Source organism: Microsporum canis, genomic scaffold (assembly GCF_000151145.1).
Source record: "Microsporum canis CBS 113480 supercont1.1 genomic scaffold, whole genome shotgun sequence".
NCBI lineage: Eukaryota > Fungi > Ascomycota > Eurotiomycetes > Onygenales > Arthrodermataceae > Microsporum > Microsporum canis.
The window spans coordinates 1,335,101-1,356,404 of NW_003299169.1; the positions used below are offsets into that span (position 1 = coordinate 1,335,101).

General features: G+C 48.1%; 7 protein-coding genes across 7 annotated transcripts; 4 read left to right on the plus strand and 3 right to left on the minus strand.

Annotated features, from left to right (window-relative positions):
* Window positions 1-212: 212 nt before the first annotated feature.
* Window positions 213-1,155, minus strand: MCYG_00492 (ADP-ribosylation factor 6; the record flags this gene model as incomplete). The annotated part of the gene is made up of 5 exons (XM_002850342.1): window positions 213-387; window positions 449-561; window positions 632-778; window positions 843-998; window positions 1,062-1,155. 5 exons carry the CDS (start codon window positions 1,153-1,155, stop codon window positions 361-363), a joined length of 537 nt encoding a protein of 178 aa, XP_002850388.1.
* Window positions 1,156-4,489: 3,334 nt separating this feature from the next.
* On the plus strand, window positions 4,490-6,305 carry MCYG_00493 (conserved hypothetical protein; the record flags this gene model as incomplete). The annotated part of the gene is made up of 2 exons (XM_002850343.1): window positions 4,490-4,523; window positions 4,579-6,305. The coding sequence occupies 2 exons, from the start codon at window positions 4,490-4,492 to the stop codon at window positions 6,303-6,305; spliced, it is 1,761 nt and encodes a 586-aa protein (XP_002850389.1).
* A 408-nt stretch (window positions 6,306-6,713) lies between these two features.
* MCYG_00494 (F-box domain-containing protein) lies at window positions 6,714-7,821 on the plus strand (the record flags this gene model as incomplete). The annotated part of the gene is made up of 2 exons (XM_002850344.1): window positions 6,714-6,879; window positions 6,917-7,821. The coding sequence occupies 2 exons, from the start codon at window positions 6,714-6,716 to the stop codon at window positions 7,819-7,821; spliced, it is 1,071 nt and encodes a 356-aa protein (XP_002850390.1).
* Window positions 7,822-8,333: 512 nt separating this feature from the next.
* On the minus strand, window positions 8,334-11,121 carry MCYG_00495 (conserved hypothetical protein; the record flags this gene model as incomplete). Its single annotated transcript, XM_002850345.1, has 5 exons — window positions 8,334-9,184; window positions 9,253-9,842; window positions 9,898-10,368; window positions 10,425-10,537; window positions 10,606-11,121. The coding sequence occupies 5 exons, from the start codon at window positions 11,119-11,121 to the stop codon at window positions 8,334-8,336; spliced, it is 2,541 nt and encodes an 846-aa protein (XP_002850391.1).
* Window positions 11,122-12,098: 977 nt separating this feature from the next.
* Window positions 12,099-13,585, minus strand: MCYG_00496 (copper fist DNA binding domain-containing protein; the record flags this gene model as incomplete). The annotated part of the gene is made up of 3 exons (XM_002850346.1): window positions 12,099-13,213; window positions 13,280-13,441; window positions 13,510-13,585. 3 exons carry the CDS (start codon window positions 13,583-13,585, stop codon window positions 12,099-12,101), a joined length of 1,353 nt encoding a protein of 450 aa, XP_002850392.1.
* Window positions 13,586-14,418: 833 nt separating this feature from the next.
* Window positions 14,419-14,847, plus strand: MCYG_00497 (uncharacterized protein; the record flags this gene model as incomplete). Its single annotated transcript, XM_002850347.1, has 2 exons — window positions 14,419-14,651; window positions 14,781-14,847. 2 exons carry the CDS (start codon window positions 14,419-14,421, stop codon window positions 14,845-14,847), a joined length of 300 nt encoding a protein of 99 aa, XP_002850393.1.
* A 4,359-nt stretch (window positions 14,848-19,206) lies between these two features.
* On the plus strand, window positions 19,207-21,197 carry MCYG_00498 (conserved hypothetical protein; the record flags this gene model as incomplete). The annotated part of the gene is made up of 6 exons (XM_002850348.1): window positions 19,207-19,458; window positions 19,516-19,644; window positions 19,721-19,999; window positions 20,052-20,675; window positions 20,863-20,956; window positions 21,181-21,197. 6 exons carry the CDS (start codon window positions 19,207-19,209, stop codon window positions 21,195-21,197), a joined length of 1,395 nt encoding a protein of 464 aa, XP_002850394.1.
* Between the last annotated feature and the right edge of the window lie 107 nt (window positions 21,198-21,304).

Below are 21,304 nucleotides of genomic sequence, written 5' to 3' on the forward strand. Positions count from 1 at the left end.
GTGGCTGCCTATGTATGATCTAATAACGATACCTTTGACGAACGTTTTTTCCCTTTTACGCAGTACATCTCCTCGGCTCCATTTTGTGTATACTAAACATCTATTTGTACAATTACAGTCAGTTAATCGTAAATACAAACAAGTTGGATAGCGAGGACACTGAAATTAAGAAAGAAGAGAAATATATTGTTCCAATTATTAAACAAACAAAAAGGTATATATTAAGTACTGTTGGTACAAGTACGCGTAAGAAAAAAGAAGGGGAGGAGAAGTAGAATAAAAAAAATCGAGAAGAACGGGGCTTATTATGTGGTTAAGCAGCGATCTTCTCCCTCCGGGGCATCATTAGGTCTCGTTACTTTATTTATTTAGTAGTTTTAGGTGATCCTATATGCGATGGTTAATTTTGCTATCTCATATAAATGGAGCAAGGAGAGAGAAAACTTACCAGTCCTTCAAATAATCCTTCTCCTGTAGTAGCACAGGTCGGTACGACGTACCATATCCTGTCCTTGAGTTGAGAAAGTTGGAGTTTTTCCGTGACTTCTTGTGGGCTCATAGCTATATTTGGAGTATTTATGGTTAGTTTCCAGGAAGCTATGGAAGAGGTCGATACAAGAGGAGCCCATACCTCCGGGGATATCCTGTTTATTGGCAAATACTAATAGGAGAGCCTCCTTCATCTCGCGATCGAGAATGATTCTGTGCAATTCCTGTCGGGCTTCGTCGATACGGGCGCGGTCATTCGAGTCAATGACGAAAATAAGTCCTTGTGTGCCTATAGAAAGGTCATTGAGTCAGAAGCTATCCGGAAGAACAATGGGAAGAAAAAAAGGTCGTACCTGAGAAGTAATGCCTCCATAGCGGCCTGATCTTGTCCTGACCGCCTACATCCCATACGTTGAATTTGACGTTCTTGTACGTCACGGTCTCGACGTTGAAGCCAACGGTTGGAATTGTGGTGACATCTTGGTTGAGCTTGAGCTTATAGAGGATGGCTGGTGACAGATAACGCCGTCAGTATAGGTCAGAAACGGGGTAAATTACATGTGGGGTTTCACTTGTTTTCCCAGCAGCATCTAATCCGAGCATAAGTAATCTCATCTCCTTTGATCCAAAGATCTTGCCCATGAGTTTTGAGACCTGGCCTCCCATGGTGAGAGCGTGATTGGCGGTATGGCGATGATATTTCTTCGCGCGAGGACGTTATCCGGCAGAGGCACGCAGGTTTTCGATATACGATGTGTACGGCGAGAGTCGTCAACGGTTTTCTTCTTGTTGCTTTCTGGGCTGGGGAAACGGCGTCGTCTTTCGAGAAAAAGAGGATCTGAAGAAACAACTTGAAACGGGGGGGGTGAGGAAATAAGGAGTCAATTGCCGCGCGCGCACAGAGAGTTTCGTCACGGGTCTAAAGGTAAGTGTCGGCGAGATAGGCGCCGGCGACAGGCGCTGGGCCTCTTGTTTCCGAGCTTGATGGAGCCCTTTAGGTCTCTCTCTCTCTCTCTCTCTGCTCTCTCTGCTCTGCTCTTCTCTTAGTTGCAGCTAGAGATGATTTTTTCTTTTCTTCCTTTTTCTTTTTTTTGGGGTTGTTCGTTCCTCTGTAACTAACGCCCCGCAAGAAGCTGGTGGCCGGTCGAAGGAACTATCTGACCTGTCACGGAGAAGGAAAAGAAGAAAAAAGGAAGTTCTGGGATAATTGGACGGTTCTGGTTTGTATCTGGCGCAACCCTTTTTCTCATCTTCAGCTCTCTCTTCCTCTTCCTCTTCAGCTTCTTCTTTACTTACCCCTGAGTTTTATATCGTTTTCTTTTTTTTTCTTTTCTTTTTTTTTTTTTTGAAGTTTCGCGTTTCTTTTTTTAAGGGTGAGTCACGTGCCAAGAGCAGGTGACTCGCTAGTCCTAAAGAGGAAGCTAACTTCCAGAAAGATGATTGATGCGATGACTAATCAGAAGAACGTTTTCTCGTTGGTCCAAAAAGGGAAGAAAAGAAAGAGGAAGAAGTCGATGTTTAATGATGGCGATGAAGTAGAAGAACATCCTTGTCAGATATACTGCAAGGAACCAGGAAAGCGAGATCGCACCCCTTGCATGATCGGCCGGGTGGAAGAGCCTTGACTGGCGCAGTTTCAGATGCGCGACCAGCCCATATCGCCGATTCCTCCTTCTCCAAGTCTTCTATGTATAGCATGATGGATACTATACTATATATATATATATTCGCTCCCGGGGATTCGGTGATGCTGAGTTCTCAAGGTACTTGAAGTACTTCGTACTCTGCATGTATGGCATGATTGGATAGAAGCAGCAATCAGGTTTATGCCTGAGATGAAAAGGTGTTTATAGGCAGGGGATAGCCAACATTACATGGAAGCAGTCAAGTTTGAGGATGGATATTGATTAGAGCGTTGAAGAGAATTCGGAGTTTATGCCCGAATATATCTCAACTCCGAATATACCGTATATCAACGAACCTCTACATAGTAACCAGCTACTCCGTATTACCACAAGCACATCGCTTGTAACTATTTTCAGGTATATAACATCAACCATGACCTCCCTCGAAACCCATTGTTACTTGGTTCTACATAACAAAGCACTGGGGGACACCCTTGACGGTAATCAACGCTTTCGCGCCTGGCCAGGGGGAACAGCTCATGCCCAACCCTTGAACGTTTCTTTGAATCCCGCCATTGAGCAAAGAGCCCGCACAATAAACGGGCCTGCTGGAGTTATACAATTCCAACTGCACCCTCTCCAGATTCAAAAAGCCAAGAGCTCTCAGAGGTTGCCTTGAAAACCATATATGGCTTTGGCAAAGTTTAGATAAACACCAGATAGGCCAGTTATGCAAGTCATTCTCCTCGGGCATCCTTGTGGTTAAGAATCTATAATATCTAGCCAAGGAAAAGAAAGCTCCATGGTCGCATCGTATTATGCTATGCCTAAAATATGGAGTAATTGATGTGATCAAGCATTTTCCAGGCTTCTAGAGCCCCAGAGTATTCCCTACAACCACCGAAACAAAAAAAAAGCTTCATTGCCGTTAAAAGTAAAAAAAGAGGGAGTGAAGTGGTTGACCTTCGCATCTTCCCCCATTTTTTTTGTTTTAAGATTGCTAGCGAATCGGATAACTGGAAACTTGACGCTGGAACAAAGAATGGCGTCCTTAGGTACGTGCCAGTGATGGGGCCCGGTATCCGTATATTAAATATGACGTGCAGATATGTATGATCCTTGGGCGCCGTTCCAGCCTTGGTAGTGCACGTCCCTGATTTATATCATTAGAGTGTACCTCGTAGATACGGAAGAGTTCAGCTTATACCGCTAGGTACTGAGCAATCTTATCAAATGTGATGCCCTTTAAATTGCTTCCTTCATCCGAACATGTATTCCCATGAAACCTGCGCCCTTCGTCCGTTGTCTTCTAATCTTCGCACGACTTCGTGGTTTTAACTGACCGCCATTCGCGTTCTGCGTATGTCCTGGACCTTAAGCTAGCCAGATGCACGACCATAGCATGCCTACCTTGATAGATGCCAACCATGGTGATACACTCGTGCTAGGGTATAATCCATGTGCGGAGAGAAGCACAAAAGTGAAGAGCACGAGGCCGCGATGGAGATTACTCATCGTCAATCGAATGTCCAGCGTGGATTCTGAACCATTTTGGGGGAGGACAGAGTATTATCTTCCGTGTCTAGCTATCGCAGAGAATCGACTTGGTTGTTTTTGTTGTCTATTTCGATGAGTCCACTAGGTATCACGTGGTTGGTTTATATCTCAATTTTCCTTGTTCAATGAAAAGATAGCTTGATCGATGTTGAGAAGCTGACCGGTTGTCATTGAGACCTGGATAACTAATCTTTAGTTAGGGCTTCCTTCCGGGATCTCTGCCCAGGCCACGAAGACGATCAAAGTGGTATTTACATCTCAGGAAGGTCAATGATTATACATGTGCCAATGGAGATGATATTGTTAGATACCCATACAGGGCGAGCCAGGCTCATATTTCAGTCCTTCGAGGTGCTCAGTGATACAGTCTCACGCACTAAAAATTCCGGTGGACCCAAGATTATTAACCGGCCTGTTCTTGAGGCTCATCAGTCCCCCCCCCCGTCCAGGCAATCTGTCTATCGGCCCAGGTGGCTTGAGATGCACTTGGATATCCATTGCCTAAAATTGGGAATGAAAATTGGTCAGAAGATCATTCAGATGTATCTCCTTACTGCCTCATTGGCCAGGTATCTTGGGAACTCGGCGGGGGCATGCATTCGCACAGAGGTCAAAATTTCGAGATTAATAGTAAAAAAAAAAGAAAGAAACCAAGTATATGGCGGTAGATTTTACATTTGAGTATATAATTAGCACTTGGGTATGTTAAGAAGGCTGCTCCTTCCGGGTATACTCTTCGAAGTGGCCGTAGATATTCTTTCTCGACTGTAGCTTTGACAAAGCAAGGCATAACAGGCTTAAAGTAGCTCGTTGACAGCATGGAAGAAGTTGATCTTGTCGTCGTTGGTGCAGGTAAGTCGGCCCACCTGACTTGGCAAGGCAGAGTAAAACTGATTGTTATGCTAAGGCCCGTATGGTCTATGTGCGGCAAAGACGTATCTGGAAGTCAATCCTTCCGCCAACGTTGTGCTTCTGGAGGCGGAATCGTCTATTGGAGGAGTGTGGGCAAAACATCGTCTTTACAAGAATCTATGCACAAACAATGTCTTTGGCTCATACGAATTCCCGGATCTTGCCATGGATGCAGAGACGTTTGGCGCAGAGAAGGGGAAACATATACCCGGAGAGACCATGTATGCTTATATGAATGCATATGCAAAGAAGTTCTGCTTAACAGAGAGAACCCGCCTTAGAACAAGGCTCGTATCTGCCGAGCACAGGGAGAATCCTTCCTCATGGTTGCTTACAGTCGATGCAAACAGCGATGGAATGGAGGCAGCCGTTGGAACATTGTCGACCATCCTCACATCGAAGCTGATGCTGGCAACCGGGCTTACGTCCCGGGCACACCTACCAAGATTCAAGGGCCAAGAGTCATTCGAGGCACCAGTGTTCCATTCTCGGAACATGCCGAAGCACGAGAATGACCTGTTGCACCACGACAAGTCAGTGGTTGTGTATGGCGGCGGGAAGGCTGCCTGTGACATGGCTTACACCTGCGCAGCGTCCGGGGCGTCCGTTGACCTGGTTATTCGTGAACATGGCCGTGGTCCTGCTTGGATGTCAGGTCCAAGGATCACACCATTTAAGGTATATCTGGAGCACCTGCTTCTAACCAGGTGCACGACTTGGATGTCCCCTTGTATCTGGGCAACATCAAGGCCTCTTAAGTTCTTCCATGAGACATGGTTTGGTCAAAAACTCGTCAACACTTTTTGGGGCCTGGTGAAGAACGACGTGGTCACCACTAACAAATATAACAAACACCCGGAAGTCAAGAAACTGACACCATGGGTTGATCCGTTCTGGGTCAGCACATCACTCAGCATCCTGAACTACCCCAGTGATTTCTTCGACCTAGTAAGGAACGGCCAGATCAAAGTACATATTGCGGACATTGTCTCTCTCTCGAAGCAGACGGTTCACCTCTCCAGCGGCACCTCCCTCAAGGCCGATGCATTAATCTGTGGAACAGGTTGGGAAGCTCGATCTGCTGTAACGTTTCTGCCTGAAGGGATCGACGGGCAGCTTGGAGTCCCCTGGGGCCCTGAGCCGCTGGACAAGTCACTCCTAGAGGCGGCAGACAAGCATATTCTGAGACAGTTCCCCCAGCTCGGGGTTTCGCTCAAAGTCAACGAGCAGTTCAAGCACTTCTCTGCCGACTCCGAGACACGGTCGGCTCATCCATACCGGCTGATTCGATTCATGGCTCCGCCCAAGCTGAAAGATCGATCGATCGTCTTTCTTGGTACTGCTGCCAACGTAGACACACCCGTCACAGCGTCGATACAAGCTCTCTGGGCCACTGCGTACTTGTCAGGCCAGCTCGAGGTTCGGCCGCTCATCCAACGGCCGGCTGAGCCCAAACCGGCGGCAGATGAAGATGAGACGGACTGGGAGGTAGCTCTTCACTCGCAATTCAGCATATGGCGATTCCGTGACGGTATGCGCATGCGGAATCCTGACTTCGTCTTCGAGTCGATCCCATATCTCGACCTGATGTTGCGAGACCTGGGCCTGCAACAGTTTCGCAAGAAGGGCTTTCTTCGAGAGAATTTCACAGTGTACAGGCCGCGAGACTACCAGGGACTGGTAGATGAATGGAAGGCAAAGCACAAGCACCACCAGAAGTAGCATGTCAAATATCTTTCTACTCCTGTTCTTCTTTTTTTTTTTCCTTTTCTTTGCTCGCCTGCTTTGGCCTTCCTGGGGTTGGGATATTTTGATAAACCACAGCCTCACGTCAGCCAAGAAGGCTTTAACCTAGTTAACTAGTTTTTAAGTCAAATATGATAGTTCATGATGCATTACCTCGTGTTTGAAACATCCTATTTTTGGCCCTCTGCTTGGGGGTTGCGGGATGGAAGCAAAGGTAGGAGGTCATCGTTGAGAGAGAAGAAATCGTTCTGCCTGGCGCTGTCTCAGCCGCTGTTCACTGTGATAGAAATGGTAGACACACTTACAGAGAGAGAATAAGATAAATAGCTGCTCGAGAAGGCTGGAGGGAAGAAGAAGATAGTATCTCTACAGCCCTTTTGTATGATGGCAGACATCCACAGCCTCCCCGTCGAGATCCTCTATCTCATCCTCTCCTTCATCAGTGCAGCTCCTCCGCCTACATCAGACGAGAGAGCACTGCGAGACATACCCAGCCACGCCCTAACATCCTCTAAGACGACCGACCTCAAGAACGTATCGCGAGTGTGTCGTCAGTTTCGAGAGTTTTCTCGTGAGCATCTGTTCAGCTTTTGCCGGTACGAGCTGCGCGACCAGGACCGGTTCCTGGGCCTTTATCAAACACCATGGCCTCACAGATCAGGTCGAGAGGGTCACCGTCTCTGTACGGACGATATTCCCAGGGAGCGAGAAGAAGCTATGGTGGAAGACGCTGTTTCAGCATCTGAACCCAGAGGTTGTCACCGTCGTTGCGCCGCCACATATGATCGCGGACATGGCGCAATGTGGCCTACAGGGCGATAAATGGGCATTTGATATGCCGCTGCAGACCATCCAGTTTCGCCAGCAGCGGCCTCTGCCCTCTGATTTCGAAGTGCCGGAGGGAGACGATAGCTTCCTCAGCGCGAGGCCATGGACGCAGCTGTCGTTCAACGAGGGTTCGTCTCTCCAGGCATACAGCATCGCCGATTACTTTCTCCTCCGGCCGCCGTCTATCATAAACCACTGGGGCTCTGTTGACCCTTTGCAGGCAGTCAATCTCCCGTATCCTGCCTCGGCCATCTCGCGTCTGACATCGTTCCATTACATTGCGATCTTTCCTTTCTACAGCCATACTAATCTCGTGCTCAAAGTGTTCCGCAGCATGACCAACCTCCGTTCCCTGGCCTTACAGCTTTCTCCCCCGGAATGGAGTGACATATTTGAGAGAGAGCGGAGAACGTCTACCATGGACCCCGAAAATGCGTGGATGGAGCTGGATACGGGATATTCACTTGTCCCACATTCAGTGCGATATCTGGGAGTCCATGGGCGTCTGGTCGAGTTCAGAGCGCTGGATTATAACCTGCCGGCACAGAGGAACTATGTATTCAGGACCATGCGTAAGGTGCTTACTCAACCCTGGCAGCACGATGGACATGGACGATGGGTCAGACGGACTATCGCTTCGAACGGTACCTCTTCAGGGGAATAGTTCGGGGTAGCCTTTATTTCGGCTGATGATACAATCGAAGTACGGGATGCAGTTCTTCTTTGCAAGAGAACATGAGCCAGCGTTTACTAAATTTTAATACTAGCATGTGCATATTCTAGTTAACATAATACTAATAATACTCCTATTTTGAGATGGAACGATCGGCTAATAAGTCAATTACTTGATATATTATGATAAATTCAATGAATTAGCCTATAATTTACACACTGATACAAGATAAAGCATAAAACACTTGAAAGAGAAGATAAAAGATGGAAGGTACAGCTATACCAAAACCCATTTTACGCCTCGGCCGGATATTAAATCCAACATAGCCCGACTCCCATCCAGACGAGGCATTAACAAAGAGTATAATGGAACAAGGATATGTAGTGCAAGGAAAGGTATATAGAACATAGTATGGAACCGCTTTGTCCTTCATACCTCGTAATGTCACAGAATCAAGTAAAACGCAAGCACATCAGGCGGTTAACATGAACGGGAGATGCCGGTTACAATCCGGCGAAGACATTCAGATATCCTCTCTTAGTCAGTTGGGTGAAATCGACATAGACGCGTAAATCTGCCTTGTCTTTCTGGCCTGTGCTCGCGTCCGCAGCGACATTTGCCTGGCTGCTGCTCGTGGCATCCTCGGTTGCTGTGGCCCCAGCACGCGTTGCTTGAGCTTCTGAGCTTCCTCCAGCAACAGCAGCCGCACCACCAGCTCCGACAGCCAGATCCGCTAGGTGCTCTAGGGAACGTTGCTCGTTGGGGCCTACGGGGCCGCCTCCCTGTTGGTTTGGTCGGAAGGAAGCAACCTTCACTTCTATCATCGCACGGAAACACTCTCCCCATGACCTGTTGGCGAAGATATTCCCGAATTCATCAGCCGTCGAGGCGTGTTTCTCCCGTTGATTGAGAATATGTAGTGCCTTGTCTAGCGAGATCCATGCATCTGTTGCCAGCTCTGGGAGATCCGTGACCTCCAACAATGTCATGACGGCGAGAGCCATCGCATGGTGATGGAATGGTGATGCAATAAATTTGGCAGGGTCAGAGTGTTGCTGGAGAAGTTCGAGTATCACTTCGGCAGGATACAGCACTTCTGCAGGAACGGAAGTGTAGAGCTGCCTCTTCAAGATGAGGGTAAGGGACCAAAATAGAAGTGGGCAGATAGATTCGGAATAGAGTGTGCTCATTTCATTATCTTCGGTAGTTTCATGCCAGGACTCAATATCTTTAAGACGTTTAAGTTGGCCATACAAGAGACGGCGGACGGAATGGCTGTTCATTCGTCCAAATGATGGATGAACAGAGTTATCGAAGAAGACTTCGTTAATTTCGGAGATTGATGTCGAATAACCTGTCAGCTTCTGATTAGTGACCATAAAACGAAACGGTGTGGAACCAGGAGAGAAGGCAGGCACATACGAGCAAGCTGTAGAGAAGCAAAACTGAAAATACCACGATCATCAGGCGTGGCTGTCTCACAGACACCAAATACATCGCGACTTGCTACACTTAGAGTGTGCCAGCGTGCCAAAATCATCAAGACAGTCCAGTTCTTCCTTGCAAGGTTGCCATCAGAATCGACGTCTCTATCGTTCACATTGCAGCTGTCAATTTGGTCATATGACCTCGCGAGATGGTGTGCAATAGGGAAAGCAGCATCGACAAGCACTGTCTTATTAATGCCATTCTGGCCTTGAACGTTTTCCGGGCCCCTGGAATCGGCGTCGATGATCAATAACATAAAGGTGAAAAGAAGGACAAAGTTAACTGCCTGGGGTCGGGTGCGTGGGTCTTCACGCAGGGTTTCTGTCAGGTAATCTTGTGCTTTCTGGAAGGCTGGGATTTCTTGCAGTAAGTTTTCGGCTCTCGACAGATTGGCACCTGTGACAGCGAATAACGAATGCAAGAAAGATTCTTGAATCTGACGACTGGCTGACTTGAGGTACTGGGACAGAAGGTCCCGGGAGGTTGGTAGAATTGGGAAGATAGGATGGATATGCTGGTAGTAACTAGTATCACACTGTAAGCCTGGGGTCATTATACGGGGAGAAAATGTATACATACGCATTAAGAACTTGCTCGTCAACTTCCACAGGTGGAGGGAGTGACTCCAGTTTTTCTGGGTTGATTGCTGGTTGTTGTGCAGAGTCTGGTAGTTCTTGGGTCCAGAAAGGCTGCATTACCTTTGCATTTCCATTTTGTGCAGAAGAGTTAGGGTATTCTTCCAAAGCTGCAAGATCGGCTGCATGGGTAGCATCCTTCGTTGGTGTTTGTGCGGGCCAGCCGCCCACTGACGTTGGCCGAGCTCCTTGGATGAATGGAGCTTGCATAAATGCGTTAGGAAGGCCTTCAGACATTGATAGCGTTCTTTTTCTGGTAAGACCCTGGTTGTCCATGGATGGAGAGAAGTCTTGATAACCTCGAGCTGCTGAGCCATCCTCATTCATCTGCTGATAGTGCATCTCCCCCGGCTGTAATGGCGGTTGCATTTGAGTTTCAAGGCTGTTGATACGGTCTGCCAACTCCTTGATATAGCTAAACAAACAGATTATTAGACAAGATCTCAACTAAACCTCAGAGAAAAAATTTACCCTTTACTTGGGCCTCGTTTCATCGGAACCCGGCTAAACTCGCAAGTAGCACCAGTACGGCGACAGTTCGAACATGTCTCGACCCCAGCTTCAGAGGTTGCATCACATCGAACCTGCCACCATGGACCGGGTTAGCCAAACAGGTAACAGCACGAGGATAAACATCAAATGTAGAACATACCTTTTTCCTACGACACTCATCGCACGCACGAGAGACCTTTGAGCGTTTCCGGCGCGCACTCTGGTCCCCATAACTCAGATCATGATTAGGATCGACCCCAGACTGCTGAGTAGACGGAAACTGAAGCATATGCTGCTGTCCCTGAGAAGGTTGCGGTACCTGGTGATCCTGCTGCTGCTGCTGCCGTTGCTGCTGTTGCTGAACCTGCTGCTGGTCTACTGCTACCGCACGATCTGCATTTGGACCAGATGAGCCCAGCACCATTCCTTGGCTATGGGGGAGTCCGTTCGCCGCAGCGGCCGCCGCAGTGGCTGCAGCAGCTACGGAAGCAGCACTACCGTCGTTTACATTCGCCCCAGCTACCTCACGGGATAGTTCAGCCGACAGATGAAGCTCATCGGCAGTCAAATGGCGCTGGTTGGCGTAGTAAGACACGGTGCCTTGGGCAATCTGTGTAGCGTTGGGGGAAGGATATGATGGGGCCGGCGGCATCTCTGAATGCTCTCTTGAATTCATTGTGACCGGTTAAAACATGAAGCTCTGTTTGTGCTTTTTTTATTGCCGAGTTCGAGTTCGAGGTGCCTCTTGTTTATTGTATATATGCGAATCCGGCGCGCAAAAGCTATCCGTTGAGTGGCGGGTTTGTTTATGAACAGATCTTGCCTGGAACGCGGTCAGCCCATCGCCCATTTCCCAGCAAATTCCCAGAAAAAAAAAACAGCATAGGAGGTGTAAGAACATCAACGGGATTCATTCTGCAGACCCTCCCGGCGCGTCAACAGCTCCGGAGGTCGCATTCTGCTGCAGGTCCAATTGAACGACGATATCGTGCCAGACGCGAAAGGAAACAAATAACACGCCAAAAAAGCAGACGTAACGGGGAAAAAGTAACCAACTTTTAACAACGGCGCTGAATCTGAAGCTTGCCGGATCTTCTCTGTCTTCTGTCAGACGGATCGCATTATCTAGATGCTCGACGCGGAGTACGGGTATTGTTTTATGCGAGGCGCTGGCTTGTTCAAGGGAAAAAAGGTGAGTTTTTTTTTTCTTATGGACGGAATAATTAAAGGAGCGGTGGGAGTTGCTTTTTTGAGACATCACCTGACAAAAGTGACTAAGATGTGACTAAGCAGGAGCACGGTGGGAGAAACGAGATAGAGAAGAAAACAATGCGAGAATATTTACGATTGCTCTATATTCTAAATACTCTATAACGCTACAGAGTACCCCCCCTGGATCTATATAAAAGTGGCACAAGCCAAGGAAAAGTATGGGGGAAGGTAGCATATATCACTGGGGTAGATGGGCTAGGTGTATATAGGTAGTGCGTATATAACGACACAGGTAAAAAATGAGAAGGCAGCGGGGGCCAGAATGAAAACATCTATGTTCATTAATATCGTTCTATCGCTTCGGTAATCATAGCGGCGTTCATGTAGATAGCATGAGGCGTCAAATGGTTGGGAGGCGGCAGGGTGAGATCAGTGTTGGGTTCATTGTGTCCACATGTCCGGGGCCAGGGACTGAGATTGCTCGGGGACGGGTATGGGAGACATCATGGCAGGGTACGAGGTCGAGACCCAGAGTGGCTCGTTCGTCCCGGCGGAAGTATAAGTAGCGGGCGACATGATCATGGTGTTGTTGGTGTCGACAAAGCTGTGGTTTCCGCTGGCAGGATAGGTCCGAGTCTGGTGGTAGTGACTTAGCTCGGCTGGAAGCGGGGCCTCCGGTGCAGAAGAAGCACAAGCCTGGGCGTTGTTGACGCTCTCGCTTGTGTGAAGGACTGATTCCACGGCAGCGGGTTCGTAGGTTTGCGACATGGGGAACTGGGAAGGTAGGTCAAGATGAGAGGGAGGGGTGCTCCCCAGGTGGTACATGCCGGCCTCGGAACCGGTGCCGACGACGGGCAACAAGTCATCAGCATCAGAGGTATCCCCAGATGACGAACGGGCCAGGCCAGAGTGGCCGAAGGTGTTGTAGTCGTAGCTTGCATAGGATGCGGGCTGACTGTACGTGGCAGTGTAGGCACCCGATCCGTAGGGTAGATCAAAAGTGGACCAGTCTATAGACGGTCCATTTGAGATCGCCGCTTCGAAGCCAAATTCGATATCAGAGGGATAGTATAGACCAGGTGACTGCTGAGGGTAATCTAGGAAGGGCATGGCGAGGCCGGCCTGATCGGGGAAATGCTGATAAGGGATGTCGAGGGAGAGCTGTGCCTTCATATCTGACATCTCCGTGACCGGCGAGCCGTTTTCGGATTTGACTCTCCGTACCGGGCGAGGAGCGCTGGTAACCAGGTCCTGGTACGACGAGACACTCTGCGAGCCGTATCCCTCATTCAGGTGTTCCATCGAGAGATGGGCCAGCTCAGCAGTTCCATGGATGGTGCGGGAACGAGGGAGAGGGTACGGATGTGCCCTCTTGCTGGCGTCTTTCTGCTTCTTGGAGGTTGTGATATGCGGCCTCTTGACGCCAGACACCGTAGACCTCCTTGCCGCAACGGGCCCTGTCTCTGGCACGGTTTCGAGGTTCGAGTCCCGCTTGGACGCACAGGCACAGCGACCTCCGTGTCCGCAGCAGCAGTGTTTTCGGGCCCCAGCCGTTTCTAGAAAGTAAAATCAGACCCGCTAGGGAAGTGAGACATGGAAAGAGGCCATGGAAGAATGCTCACTCTGGCCGTCAGTAGATCCATTCAGTGGACACTCTGACTTGCTATGTGGTTTCTCGCCGCACTCGCACTTGGCGTGGCATGTCCGGGCCTTTCGTAGCCCACGGCAATGTGGGCATTGAGATACCGGCCGCCCTTTCTTGTTGATATGGCTTAGGGGACGATCTGTTAGGAAGAGATAAAGGAGTCAGTTATATATATATGTTTTTCCTGTCTGCGTGTGCTAGGCTTACCTGAGTGGTTGCAGGTGCTAACACGATGTCCTCGAATACAAGCATCGCACGCCCATTTCTCGCCGTCAATCAACATAGCCACCGAATTTCACCCGTAAACCCGATAGATTGGTGTATATAGACGAAAGCAGAGGCTTTGGAGCAACAATAAGACGAATGATAATGGGGTGTATAACGTATATATGGGAGAGGAGGAGGAGGTAGAGCAAAACGGACGTTGATCCGTGGACGAACGGCAATGATCACGAAATCCGACAGTAGAATCCCATATTATCTCTTACTTTGTAAACAGACGAGAAGAGACGGGAAAATAGTAAGATCAGAAGGTAAAGGGGTCCACGGGAAGACGAGTAGATGAGGGTCGAAGGGCTAGAGAGGAGGCCGGGATTCTGACCGACGGTACAGAAGAATAAAGGCGACCGGCAAGATAGACAGAAACATCGAAGAGAGAGCAAGGCAAGGAATCAAAGACTGTTCTGACGAGGGGGGGATATAACAAGATATATATAAACCTGATGAATGTCTTCTTTCTGTACGTCTGGCGGTTTTGACGGCGTTTGGTTGATGTTTTTTTGGTTGTTCGAACTTTCGGTCAAAAGAAAGTTGCTTTTTTGGTCGATCCCAGCAACCGTAGAGGGGAGAAACCTCGACTTCGACCTTTTTTTTCTTTTGCAGTTACAACAGTAAACACACTCTCTCGCCCATGGGAGAGAGGGATGAAGATGGAGAGGGAGAGACCTTATCAGTCTCCTGCTCTGGAGACAAAGAATTGAGCCTGACACTAAGTTTTCCCTCTCTGCGTGCAGAACGCTTGCGATCCTGGCCCGCCATTAGGCTTTTTTTGGTACAAGGGACGAGTTATGGAGCCTTTCCAACGCAGAGAAGAACCTAGCTGGACGGGCGACGGCGATGGGGAAGGCAAGAGAAGCAAGAGAGAAGCAGCAGAAAGACTCTGGCAAGGGGGCCCTCTGTGCAGATTCTGGATGTGACTCTGGATGCTGCGGATGGTGCTGGTCCTGGTTTTTACCCGTCCTCGCCCAAATCGAAAGATGGATGACCTTTCATGGATACGGGCAATATTCTACATGGCCCATCATCTATGCTGCCTCCGCCTGTCTCTCACGGACCGAGCCTGGGTCGGCGTATGTGCCAATCCCGCATCATGGGACAGGGCGTTCTCACACTCCCTGCCGCTTTGCTGACATGCCATATCCCGTCCACGTTACTACGTTATCAACAAAAGAAACATAAAACATACAAGAAAAAAAAAGGACAACTCTCCACATCCAAGGCGAAATCAGCAGCAAATCTGGATCTCTTGGCGTATTCAAGGGTTGATTTGCCGTTCATTGGGGACTTTCTGCTTACCCCCCTAAGAAACAGTCTCTAGGCGGGAGGAAGAAGGTTGCCCCCTGCCAACGTACCCTTGCCACGCTGTCCGATCCTCATTGGATCGATGCATAGGCTTTGTACGCAGTTGGATTCCAGAAGGCTTCCATGGGATTTCCGCTTTTGGCCGTAGCTTGGCCGAGTTCTTGGTCCAAGACCAATGCGGAATAAAAGTATATGTGTGAAAAGGCTACATGGCGTCCTGAACGTCATCGGGGATTTTTCACCCCCAAGCCACCATCCTTAAGAGCATCCATGCAAACTACCCCCCGCCTAGTTCCGATACTACAATGTGTATACGCAGACTTTGAAGTGGAGGCTTTTTGAACCTTCCCAAGAACCTTGAGCTATTAAAAAAAATGGGTTGGAAGCTTTGCATCGTCTGGTAGAGAGGGGGGAAAGGAACATGCAAGTCGATAGCCGCTTTAGGAGAGTTTTGATATCTGATCATCGACATCAGGTTCTCCCGGATAAAAAGGAAGAGAGGAAAGAACCTTTCCCTATGGGCTAACCAATAGGAAATGCGATACCGCACTCACTGGCAGCTCAGCCTCCGGAATGGCGCTAACTGTCGTTTTACTCCATACTCATGCTTATACGGCCGACGCACAACAATAACCGACATGCTGTCAAGTCATCCTCTATAGTTCACAATTCCTCGGCGTTGTAGGGTGATTTGCGCTAAAATCTTAAATCATGACACCTTGCTCTCCAAGCGATCTAAAGCCCGGACAGGGCATGAAACTTTCATCCTACCTGAGCCCCGTTTATGTTCTATCCTTCCCCTCTCTTTCCCCCAATGCCGGCACATTCAGTCACCGCATCCTGTTTCTATTCTCGTAACCGCCCCTTTGGAGAGAATTTGGTGTTCTATCTCCTTGTTTGAAACCGGTAACCAACAATAGATGAGATTTTAGAGCGGCCACCTGTACACTTTGCAGGACTTCACTATCAACTCGTATTTTTTGATCGACAGTGTTTGTTTTTTTATCCTTGCGCAGATTATTGTCAGGCCCTTCGGAATATGCTTCTTGGCATCAACCAGAGGGACACAGATGTTTTTGGATCCTTGCAGGCCCAAGTAACATATGTACTTCAAACTCTCTGCCGACATCATTCTGAGGTGTTCATGTTCAAAATGGGTCGCATGCTGCTCTGGCTGGCTGTCCTCCTAAGCTTCCGAATGTTGCGCACTGCATGCAACGATGACTGGGATAAACAACTCCGCACGGTTGAAGATTCAACGCGCGATCTACATATCTACAATGTCATCCTTTTAACTCTTCGATATGCTCCTCCTAGCGTACAATCACACATATCCCAACGTTTGGAGTTGTATATTCCGCCACAGGAGGCACGGAGTCTAGCAGCAGCTACAGGATCAATGCAAGCCAGCTGACGAGGCATGGAAGGTCACTTTTCACTTTAGCGCCCATCAAAATATCAACAACATTGTCAATACTTCCAGCTTTACCCACATTGGGGCCAAAGTTAACCTTGGATCGGATGCCTTGGCGTGTTCTAAGAACTATCACTCTTCAACAAGTTCATTAGCAACAGCCTGATATCAGCCGTCAGTAAAAGATGAGGATGTTTGGTATAGCCAAGCCATGGAACATTCCCTCGCCCTTCTAGCTCTATGCTAAAAACGGAACAAAGCCATCAGCCATCCTCCACTTGGAGGGAACCTCAATAAGCGATCCAATCAGGAAGAAAGAATAGTCTTTGGAAAACTACGGAATAGGAAAGGTACCTTTTTCACTCAAAGCTACTTTCCTCCTCAGCCATTCTGTTCTTCCTCGATACCTATAAAACAACCACTGGTGATAATGGCCTGCAGGTTACTGAATCTCTCAACACCACCACATGAGAAGCTGAGCGCCCGCGTTCCACTACATATGCAAATAATCTATCCACAGGGCAGCCAACAACCCCGTGAAATTGCGGCTTGGATGGACATGCTAAATCCCCAGCACCATACTACTGGGAGTCCTCATATCAGCCAAAGCTGAGTCACTTTTGTTGGTTACCCACACATCCTTCAGATAGCTTCGGCATGTTACACTCCTCTCTCATAGACACCGGTCTTCGAAACCCAGTTTTTCTCTCTTCTCTTCGGCTTTTAATTCCGTGGAACTATGCCCAGATGCCCTGAATAAGGCTGACCCAGTGACTCCATCCTAGCCTTCAGCTAGCTCCATCTGCCGCAGAATATGATACTCCAATGCACACTTTGTTTGGAACAAGCATTGTGGAGGCGTCTCCTAATCCGGAAGTGCTAATCTAAGCTATGGTCATCAATTATGAATAATCTAGCCCGACAAGCCAGTCATCGGGTGCACACTGGATATAGCCCGACACCAGATATCATACCTTTACCCCTTCCTTTTCACACCTATCACGCAACAGGCATTAGTCGTCTTGCTCTCTTTACTGGCACGACCCACTTGGTACTATTCTTAGTAATGCTGCGGTGTGATTGATCACTGGATTTGGCCCCCTACTATTGCCGGAATATGGCTAGCCTGACAGAATGCTTCCTTCTGGCATAGCAATGACCTTGGTTTCCTTCATGGTTTTCTCTTCTCTACATTGTGGATATCCATTCCTTTCATACCCCAAGATTTTCAACAGTTTGGATATTAATTCGATAAGCGTGGTTGGCTAGAAAAACAGAATAGGTTATATCCAATATAATGTGACTTATCTTGAAAGGGACCCCGCTCTCTAGGCCACGATTTTGCTCTGATGTTTCTCCCGGACGGAGAATTCTCCGTGTGAATGCATAGGCAATGCAATGCATGAAGCTGCAGCAAAAGATGAAAGATTATCTGTATCATATCATGCACAATGACAACGATTATGCATTATATCTTGCGGTGATTTATTAAATTCTTCCTCATGACCTTAGCATTAAGCTAGCTCCTGAGGATGTTGTGTGCCCGAAATCTGCCTTCCTTCGACATAAGTGACAAAATCTGTAACTTGGAAGGTTGATGCAGCCTTGAAATTACCCACCTAAGCCCACGGTACGTAAGTACATGTAATGCGGCACAGCAACAAGTTTCATATTCCCGGCCTAGAATATGTTGTCATAACTTGACCACATATCCTAAATGCCTCATACCGATCAGATCGCTCCTAGAAGCGAATTTTTATCAGAAAATAGAAGTTTTATGGCCCACTCACCGAGAGAGGTGGAGAGAGGAGGAGAAGGCAACACCATCAGACAAACAGAGATATAGAAACACCCTGGATTTCTGCTCCACTTAGTGATACCACAGAGTATGCTTATCTCTCCTCTTTCTCTTCTAAGAGATTCGAGCAATAATTTGGTATTTGCCGGCTCCCTGTTCAAGTAATAATTTCGTGCATGATCTAATGATACCTCTTTGCCCCTGAAGGACCTTATTTCTCGCCCATGGTTGTGGGATGGGAGGTCAGAGATCCTTGCGTAGGTTGGAAGCCCAATCTCACCAACCCTGTTAGGGTTCATTCTATTCCCGCAATTCTAAAAGTGGTTCATCAAGAGGCACGTTCGCCAGATCCGCTTGGGATGTATTTGCTATCGCAGCGTGATGGTAATGACACATAGAAATAGTCCAAGTATGCCTTCGTCATCGTGCTTGCATTTGCGTTTTAGGGCAGCATATCACCACGTCTTATATAAGGTGGCAATTAATGAAGCCCTCAGTTGATTTGCTTGTTTGGGCATCCCATTCGCAGTTCAGTTTAATATGACTCAGGTACGACAGAATCGACTACTGATGAAACCGGATATGTTATCATATATCCGCGGAAAATGATGTTGCAAAGGAGTTCCCATGGTGGAATGATCAGTGCCTATGACATCGGGTATGCTGATTGCTCACTAACTCCTAGCAAGTGCATCCTCATACTTATTTAAGAGTTGATGGTGGTGATTGTAAGGGTTTCCTTGTTATTGCTGCTGTAATAACAATATAGTACACAAGGTCAAAGTCGATATATGACAAATTTCCATAGTAATACCCCATCCATACTCAATTATTATAACTGAAGAATGATCAATGGCGTTTGTGTAAAATATCCAGGTATTGAGGATGATATATATATTTATGAGAGTCCAAAGTTGAGCTTTCTGCCTCTTTGGGACAAAAAGCGGGGAGAAGACAAGCACTTCAACAGCTTCAATCGCTGCGACGACCAAATCAACATTAAATGGCAGAGATTTCATTTAATTTATCTAACAGGATAATATAGATCAAATAGAGACTATTTGCTTCCTACAAAGGGTATATTACCCGCTACAGTCAGCGTGTAGAAAAGATGTCCTACACTAACCTCTCACCAACCGCACTTCAACAATCAAACGGCCCGGGGGAAACACTGACCCTGCCTATACTCAAGTTCTCCTATACTACCACCTCCGCAGACCGTGTTGCTCCATTGGCATGGACACATCTCTCTGGTGGTTCAGACCTGTTAGCCCTTTTCTCTACCGTTCGTATAAGGGATGAGGCCTCGAAATGGACAAGGGAGAGCTGGCTGATGAAGGTGATGAAAGGACATGAGGTATTGGTAAGTCTATGGGAATTTTGTGAATGAGGCAAATGGCTCATGCTAAAGGGTATGTAGGAAGAGCTGGATCTAGGATTACTCGCACAGAGAGGATCGTCAATGCCTATGGGAGATGTAAAGGCACCGGTGGCTGTTATTGTGAGATCTCCGTGTCTTGCTATCCGGTATCCATCAGGTATTAATCAGGTAAGTATAGGCATATATTTGAAAATACTACATTGACAAGTTGCCATGGACCAACGTGCTAAATATGACGATGTAGATACGCCGGTTCCAAGTAAAATTTGCATCTGTAGCAGATTACCACCACGCTATAGCCGTATTGAAGGCAGCAAAATGTCCGATCACCGAACCACCAGCAACTATTGCACAACAATCATCATATACAACTTCTACAGCAGGTTCCGGGTATGCAGGCACAGACTGCCGTAATGTTCCACCGACCCCAGAGTCGATAATAACACCTTCATGTTATTATACTGATGGATTGAGCACTCGGGCAGCGTCATCTACTTTTGTGGAAACACGGCCGTCATCTATGGTGGGTACCTACTCCTGACAGTATTAGAGGGAATAATAACCGTGTAATGTAGGAATCATCAATGACTCTCCCCAGCCTGCCTACTGCTCGCCCAAGCTTGGGTATAGCGCAGTCCCATTTCCAGAAACCATCACAGGCACAGGCTGACTCCAACCCCAGGCCCTCAACAGCACCGACATTTCTCACTTCCGAGTCTCTCAGTCAGCTTCTCCCTCCAAGGCGAGAACTGCCATTTGCAAAGAAAAGGTCTGCCGAACGATCTCCACCAGGGGGGCCCAATCCTAGGAAAGTCAACAAAGTTGGCCAGGGAAGAGGAGGCAAGCATCAGGCTTGCGCAGCAACTGCAGACAGTGTAGCCAGAACAGCACATACATCAGTCGCAGGACCGAGCGTACAGAACTCCAGCCACGAACTGGTGAGGGGCAAAGAAAGTGGAAAGGAACAGGAACCAGGCTGTGAAGTCCCTGGATCCCTTCTTCTATCCCCGAGTATCTCTCCACAGAAGAGAGGGGGAGGCGAGCACAGGGTAGAAATCAACACGACCACCATCACAGATGCACCTGTGGCAGAGAATATCAGCCCAAGGAGCACAGGCCTCCTCCCATTTACCCGTGAAGATCTATCGAGCTATGCATCGCACCCGACCGCCGAACGATCCGATCTGATCGAGTCGTGGGTATGTCAGCAGCTGCAAAACGACTCGTTCATAACCCTATGTCAGGACATGGAGGGAGTCTGGAAGCGACTTGCATTTGGATTCTGATTTAAGCCAGCCATCGAGACGGTGAAATCTGCCACCGCGGGTAGCCGAAACATGGTGACGGAAAATGAAGTAAACCAATGCATTGACAGAGAGAACACAGAGACGAGACCAGAAGGAAGAATCTCGTCAGAAAAAACCAGCTTTAACTTCCCGTCCAGCCGCCGGCCTGCTGCGTTTCTATCTTTATGTTGATTGTTAGTCCAATTATCCGCCTATATCATAACTACACGTTAACTAATCATTCTCCTTCCGGCCCTCTGTTTCTGGGTTCCCGGTCCAGTCCGCAATGCAGAAAGCAACACGTTACACCTGAAATGTTATGTAAAACCAGAGAAGGATATCTTTTAACTAGTGCACGGAAGCCTGCCGAGACTTGAGCATGCACAGTTGCTCATTGCATCACTCCAACCGAAATTAGTCAATGGTCTAGGTTAGGAGCTGGTGCCCTCCCCGTCCCTGAAAAAGGGCGAAGACGACGGCTCAGCCAGGGGGGGAGGGAAACGTAAACCAGGGGCTCTCCCCAATCGTGATATGTTGGCCAT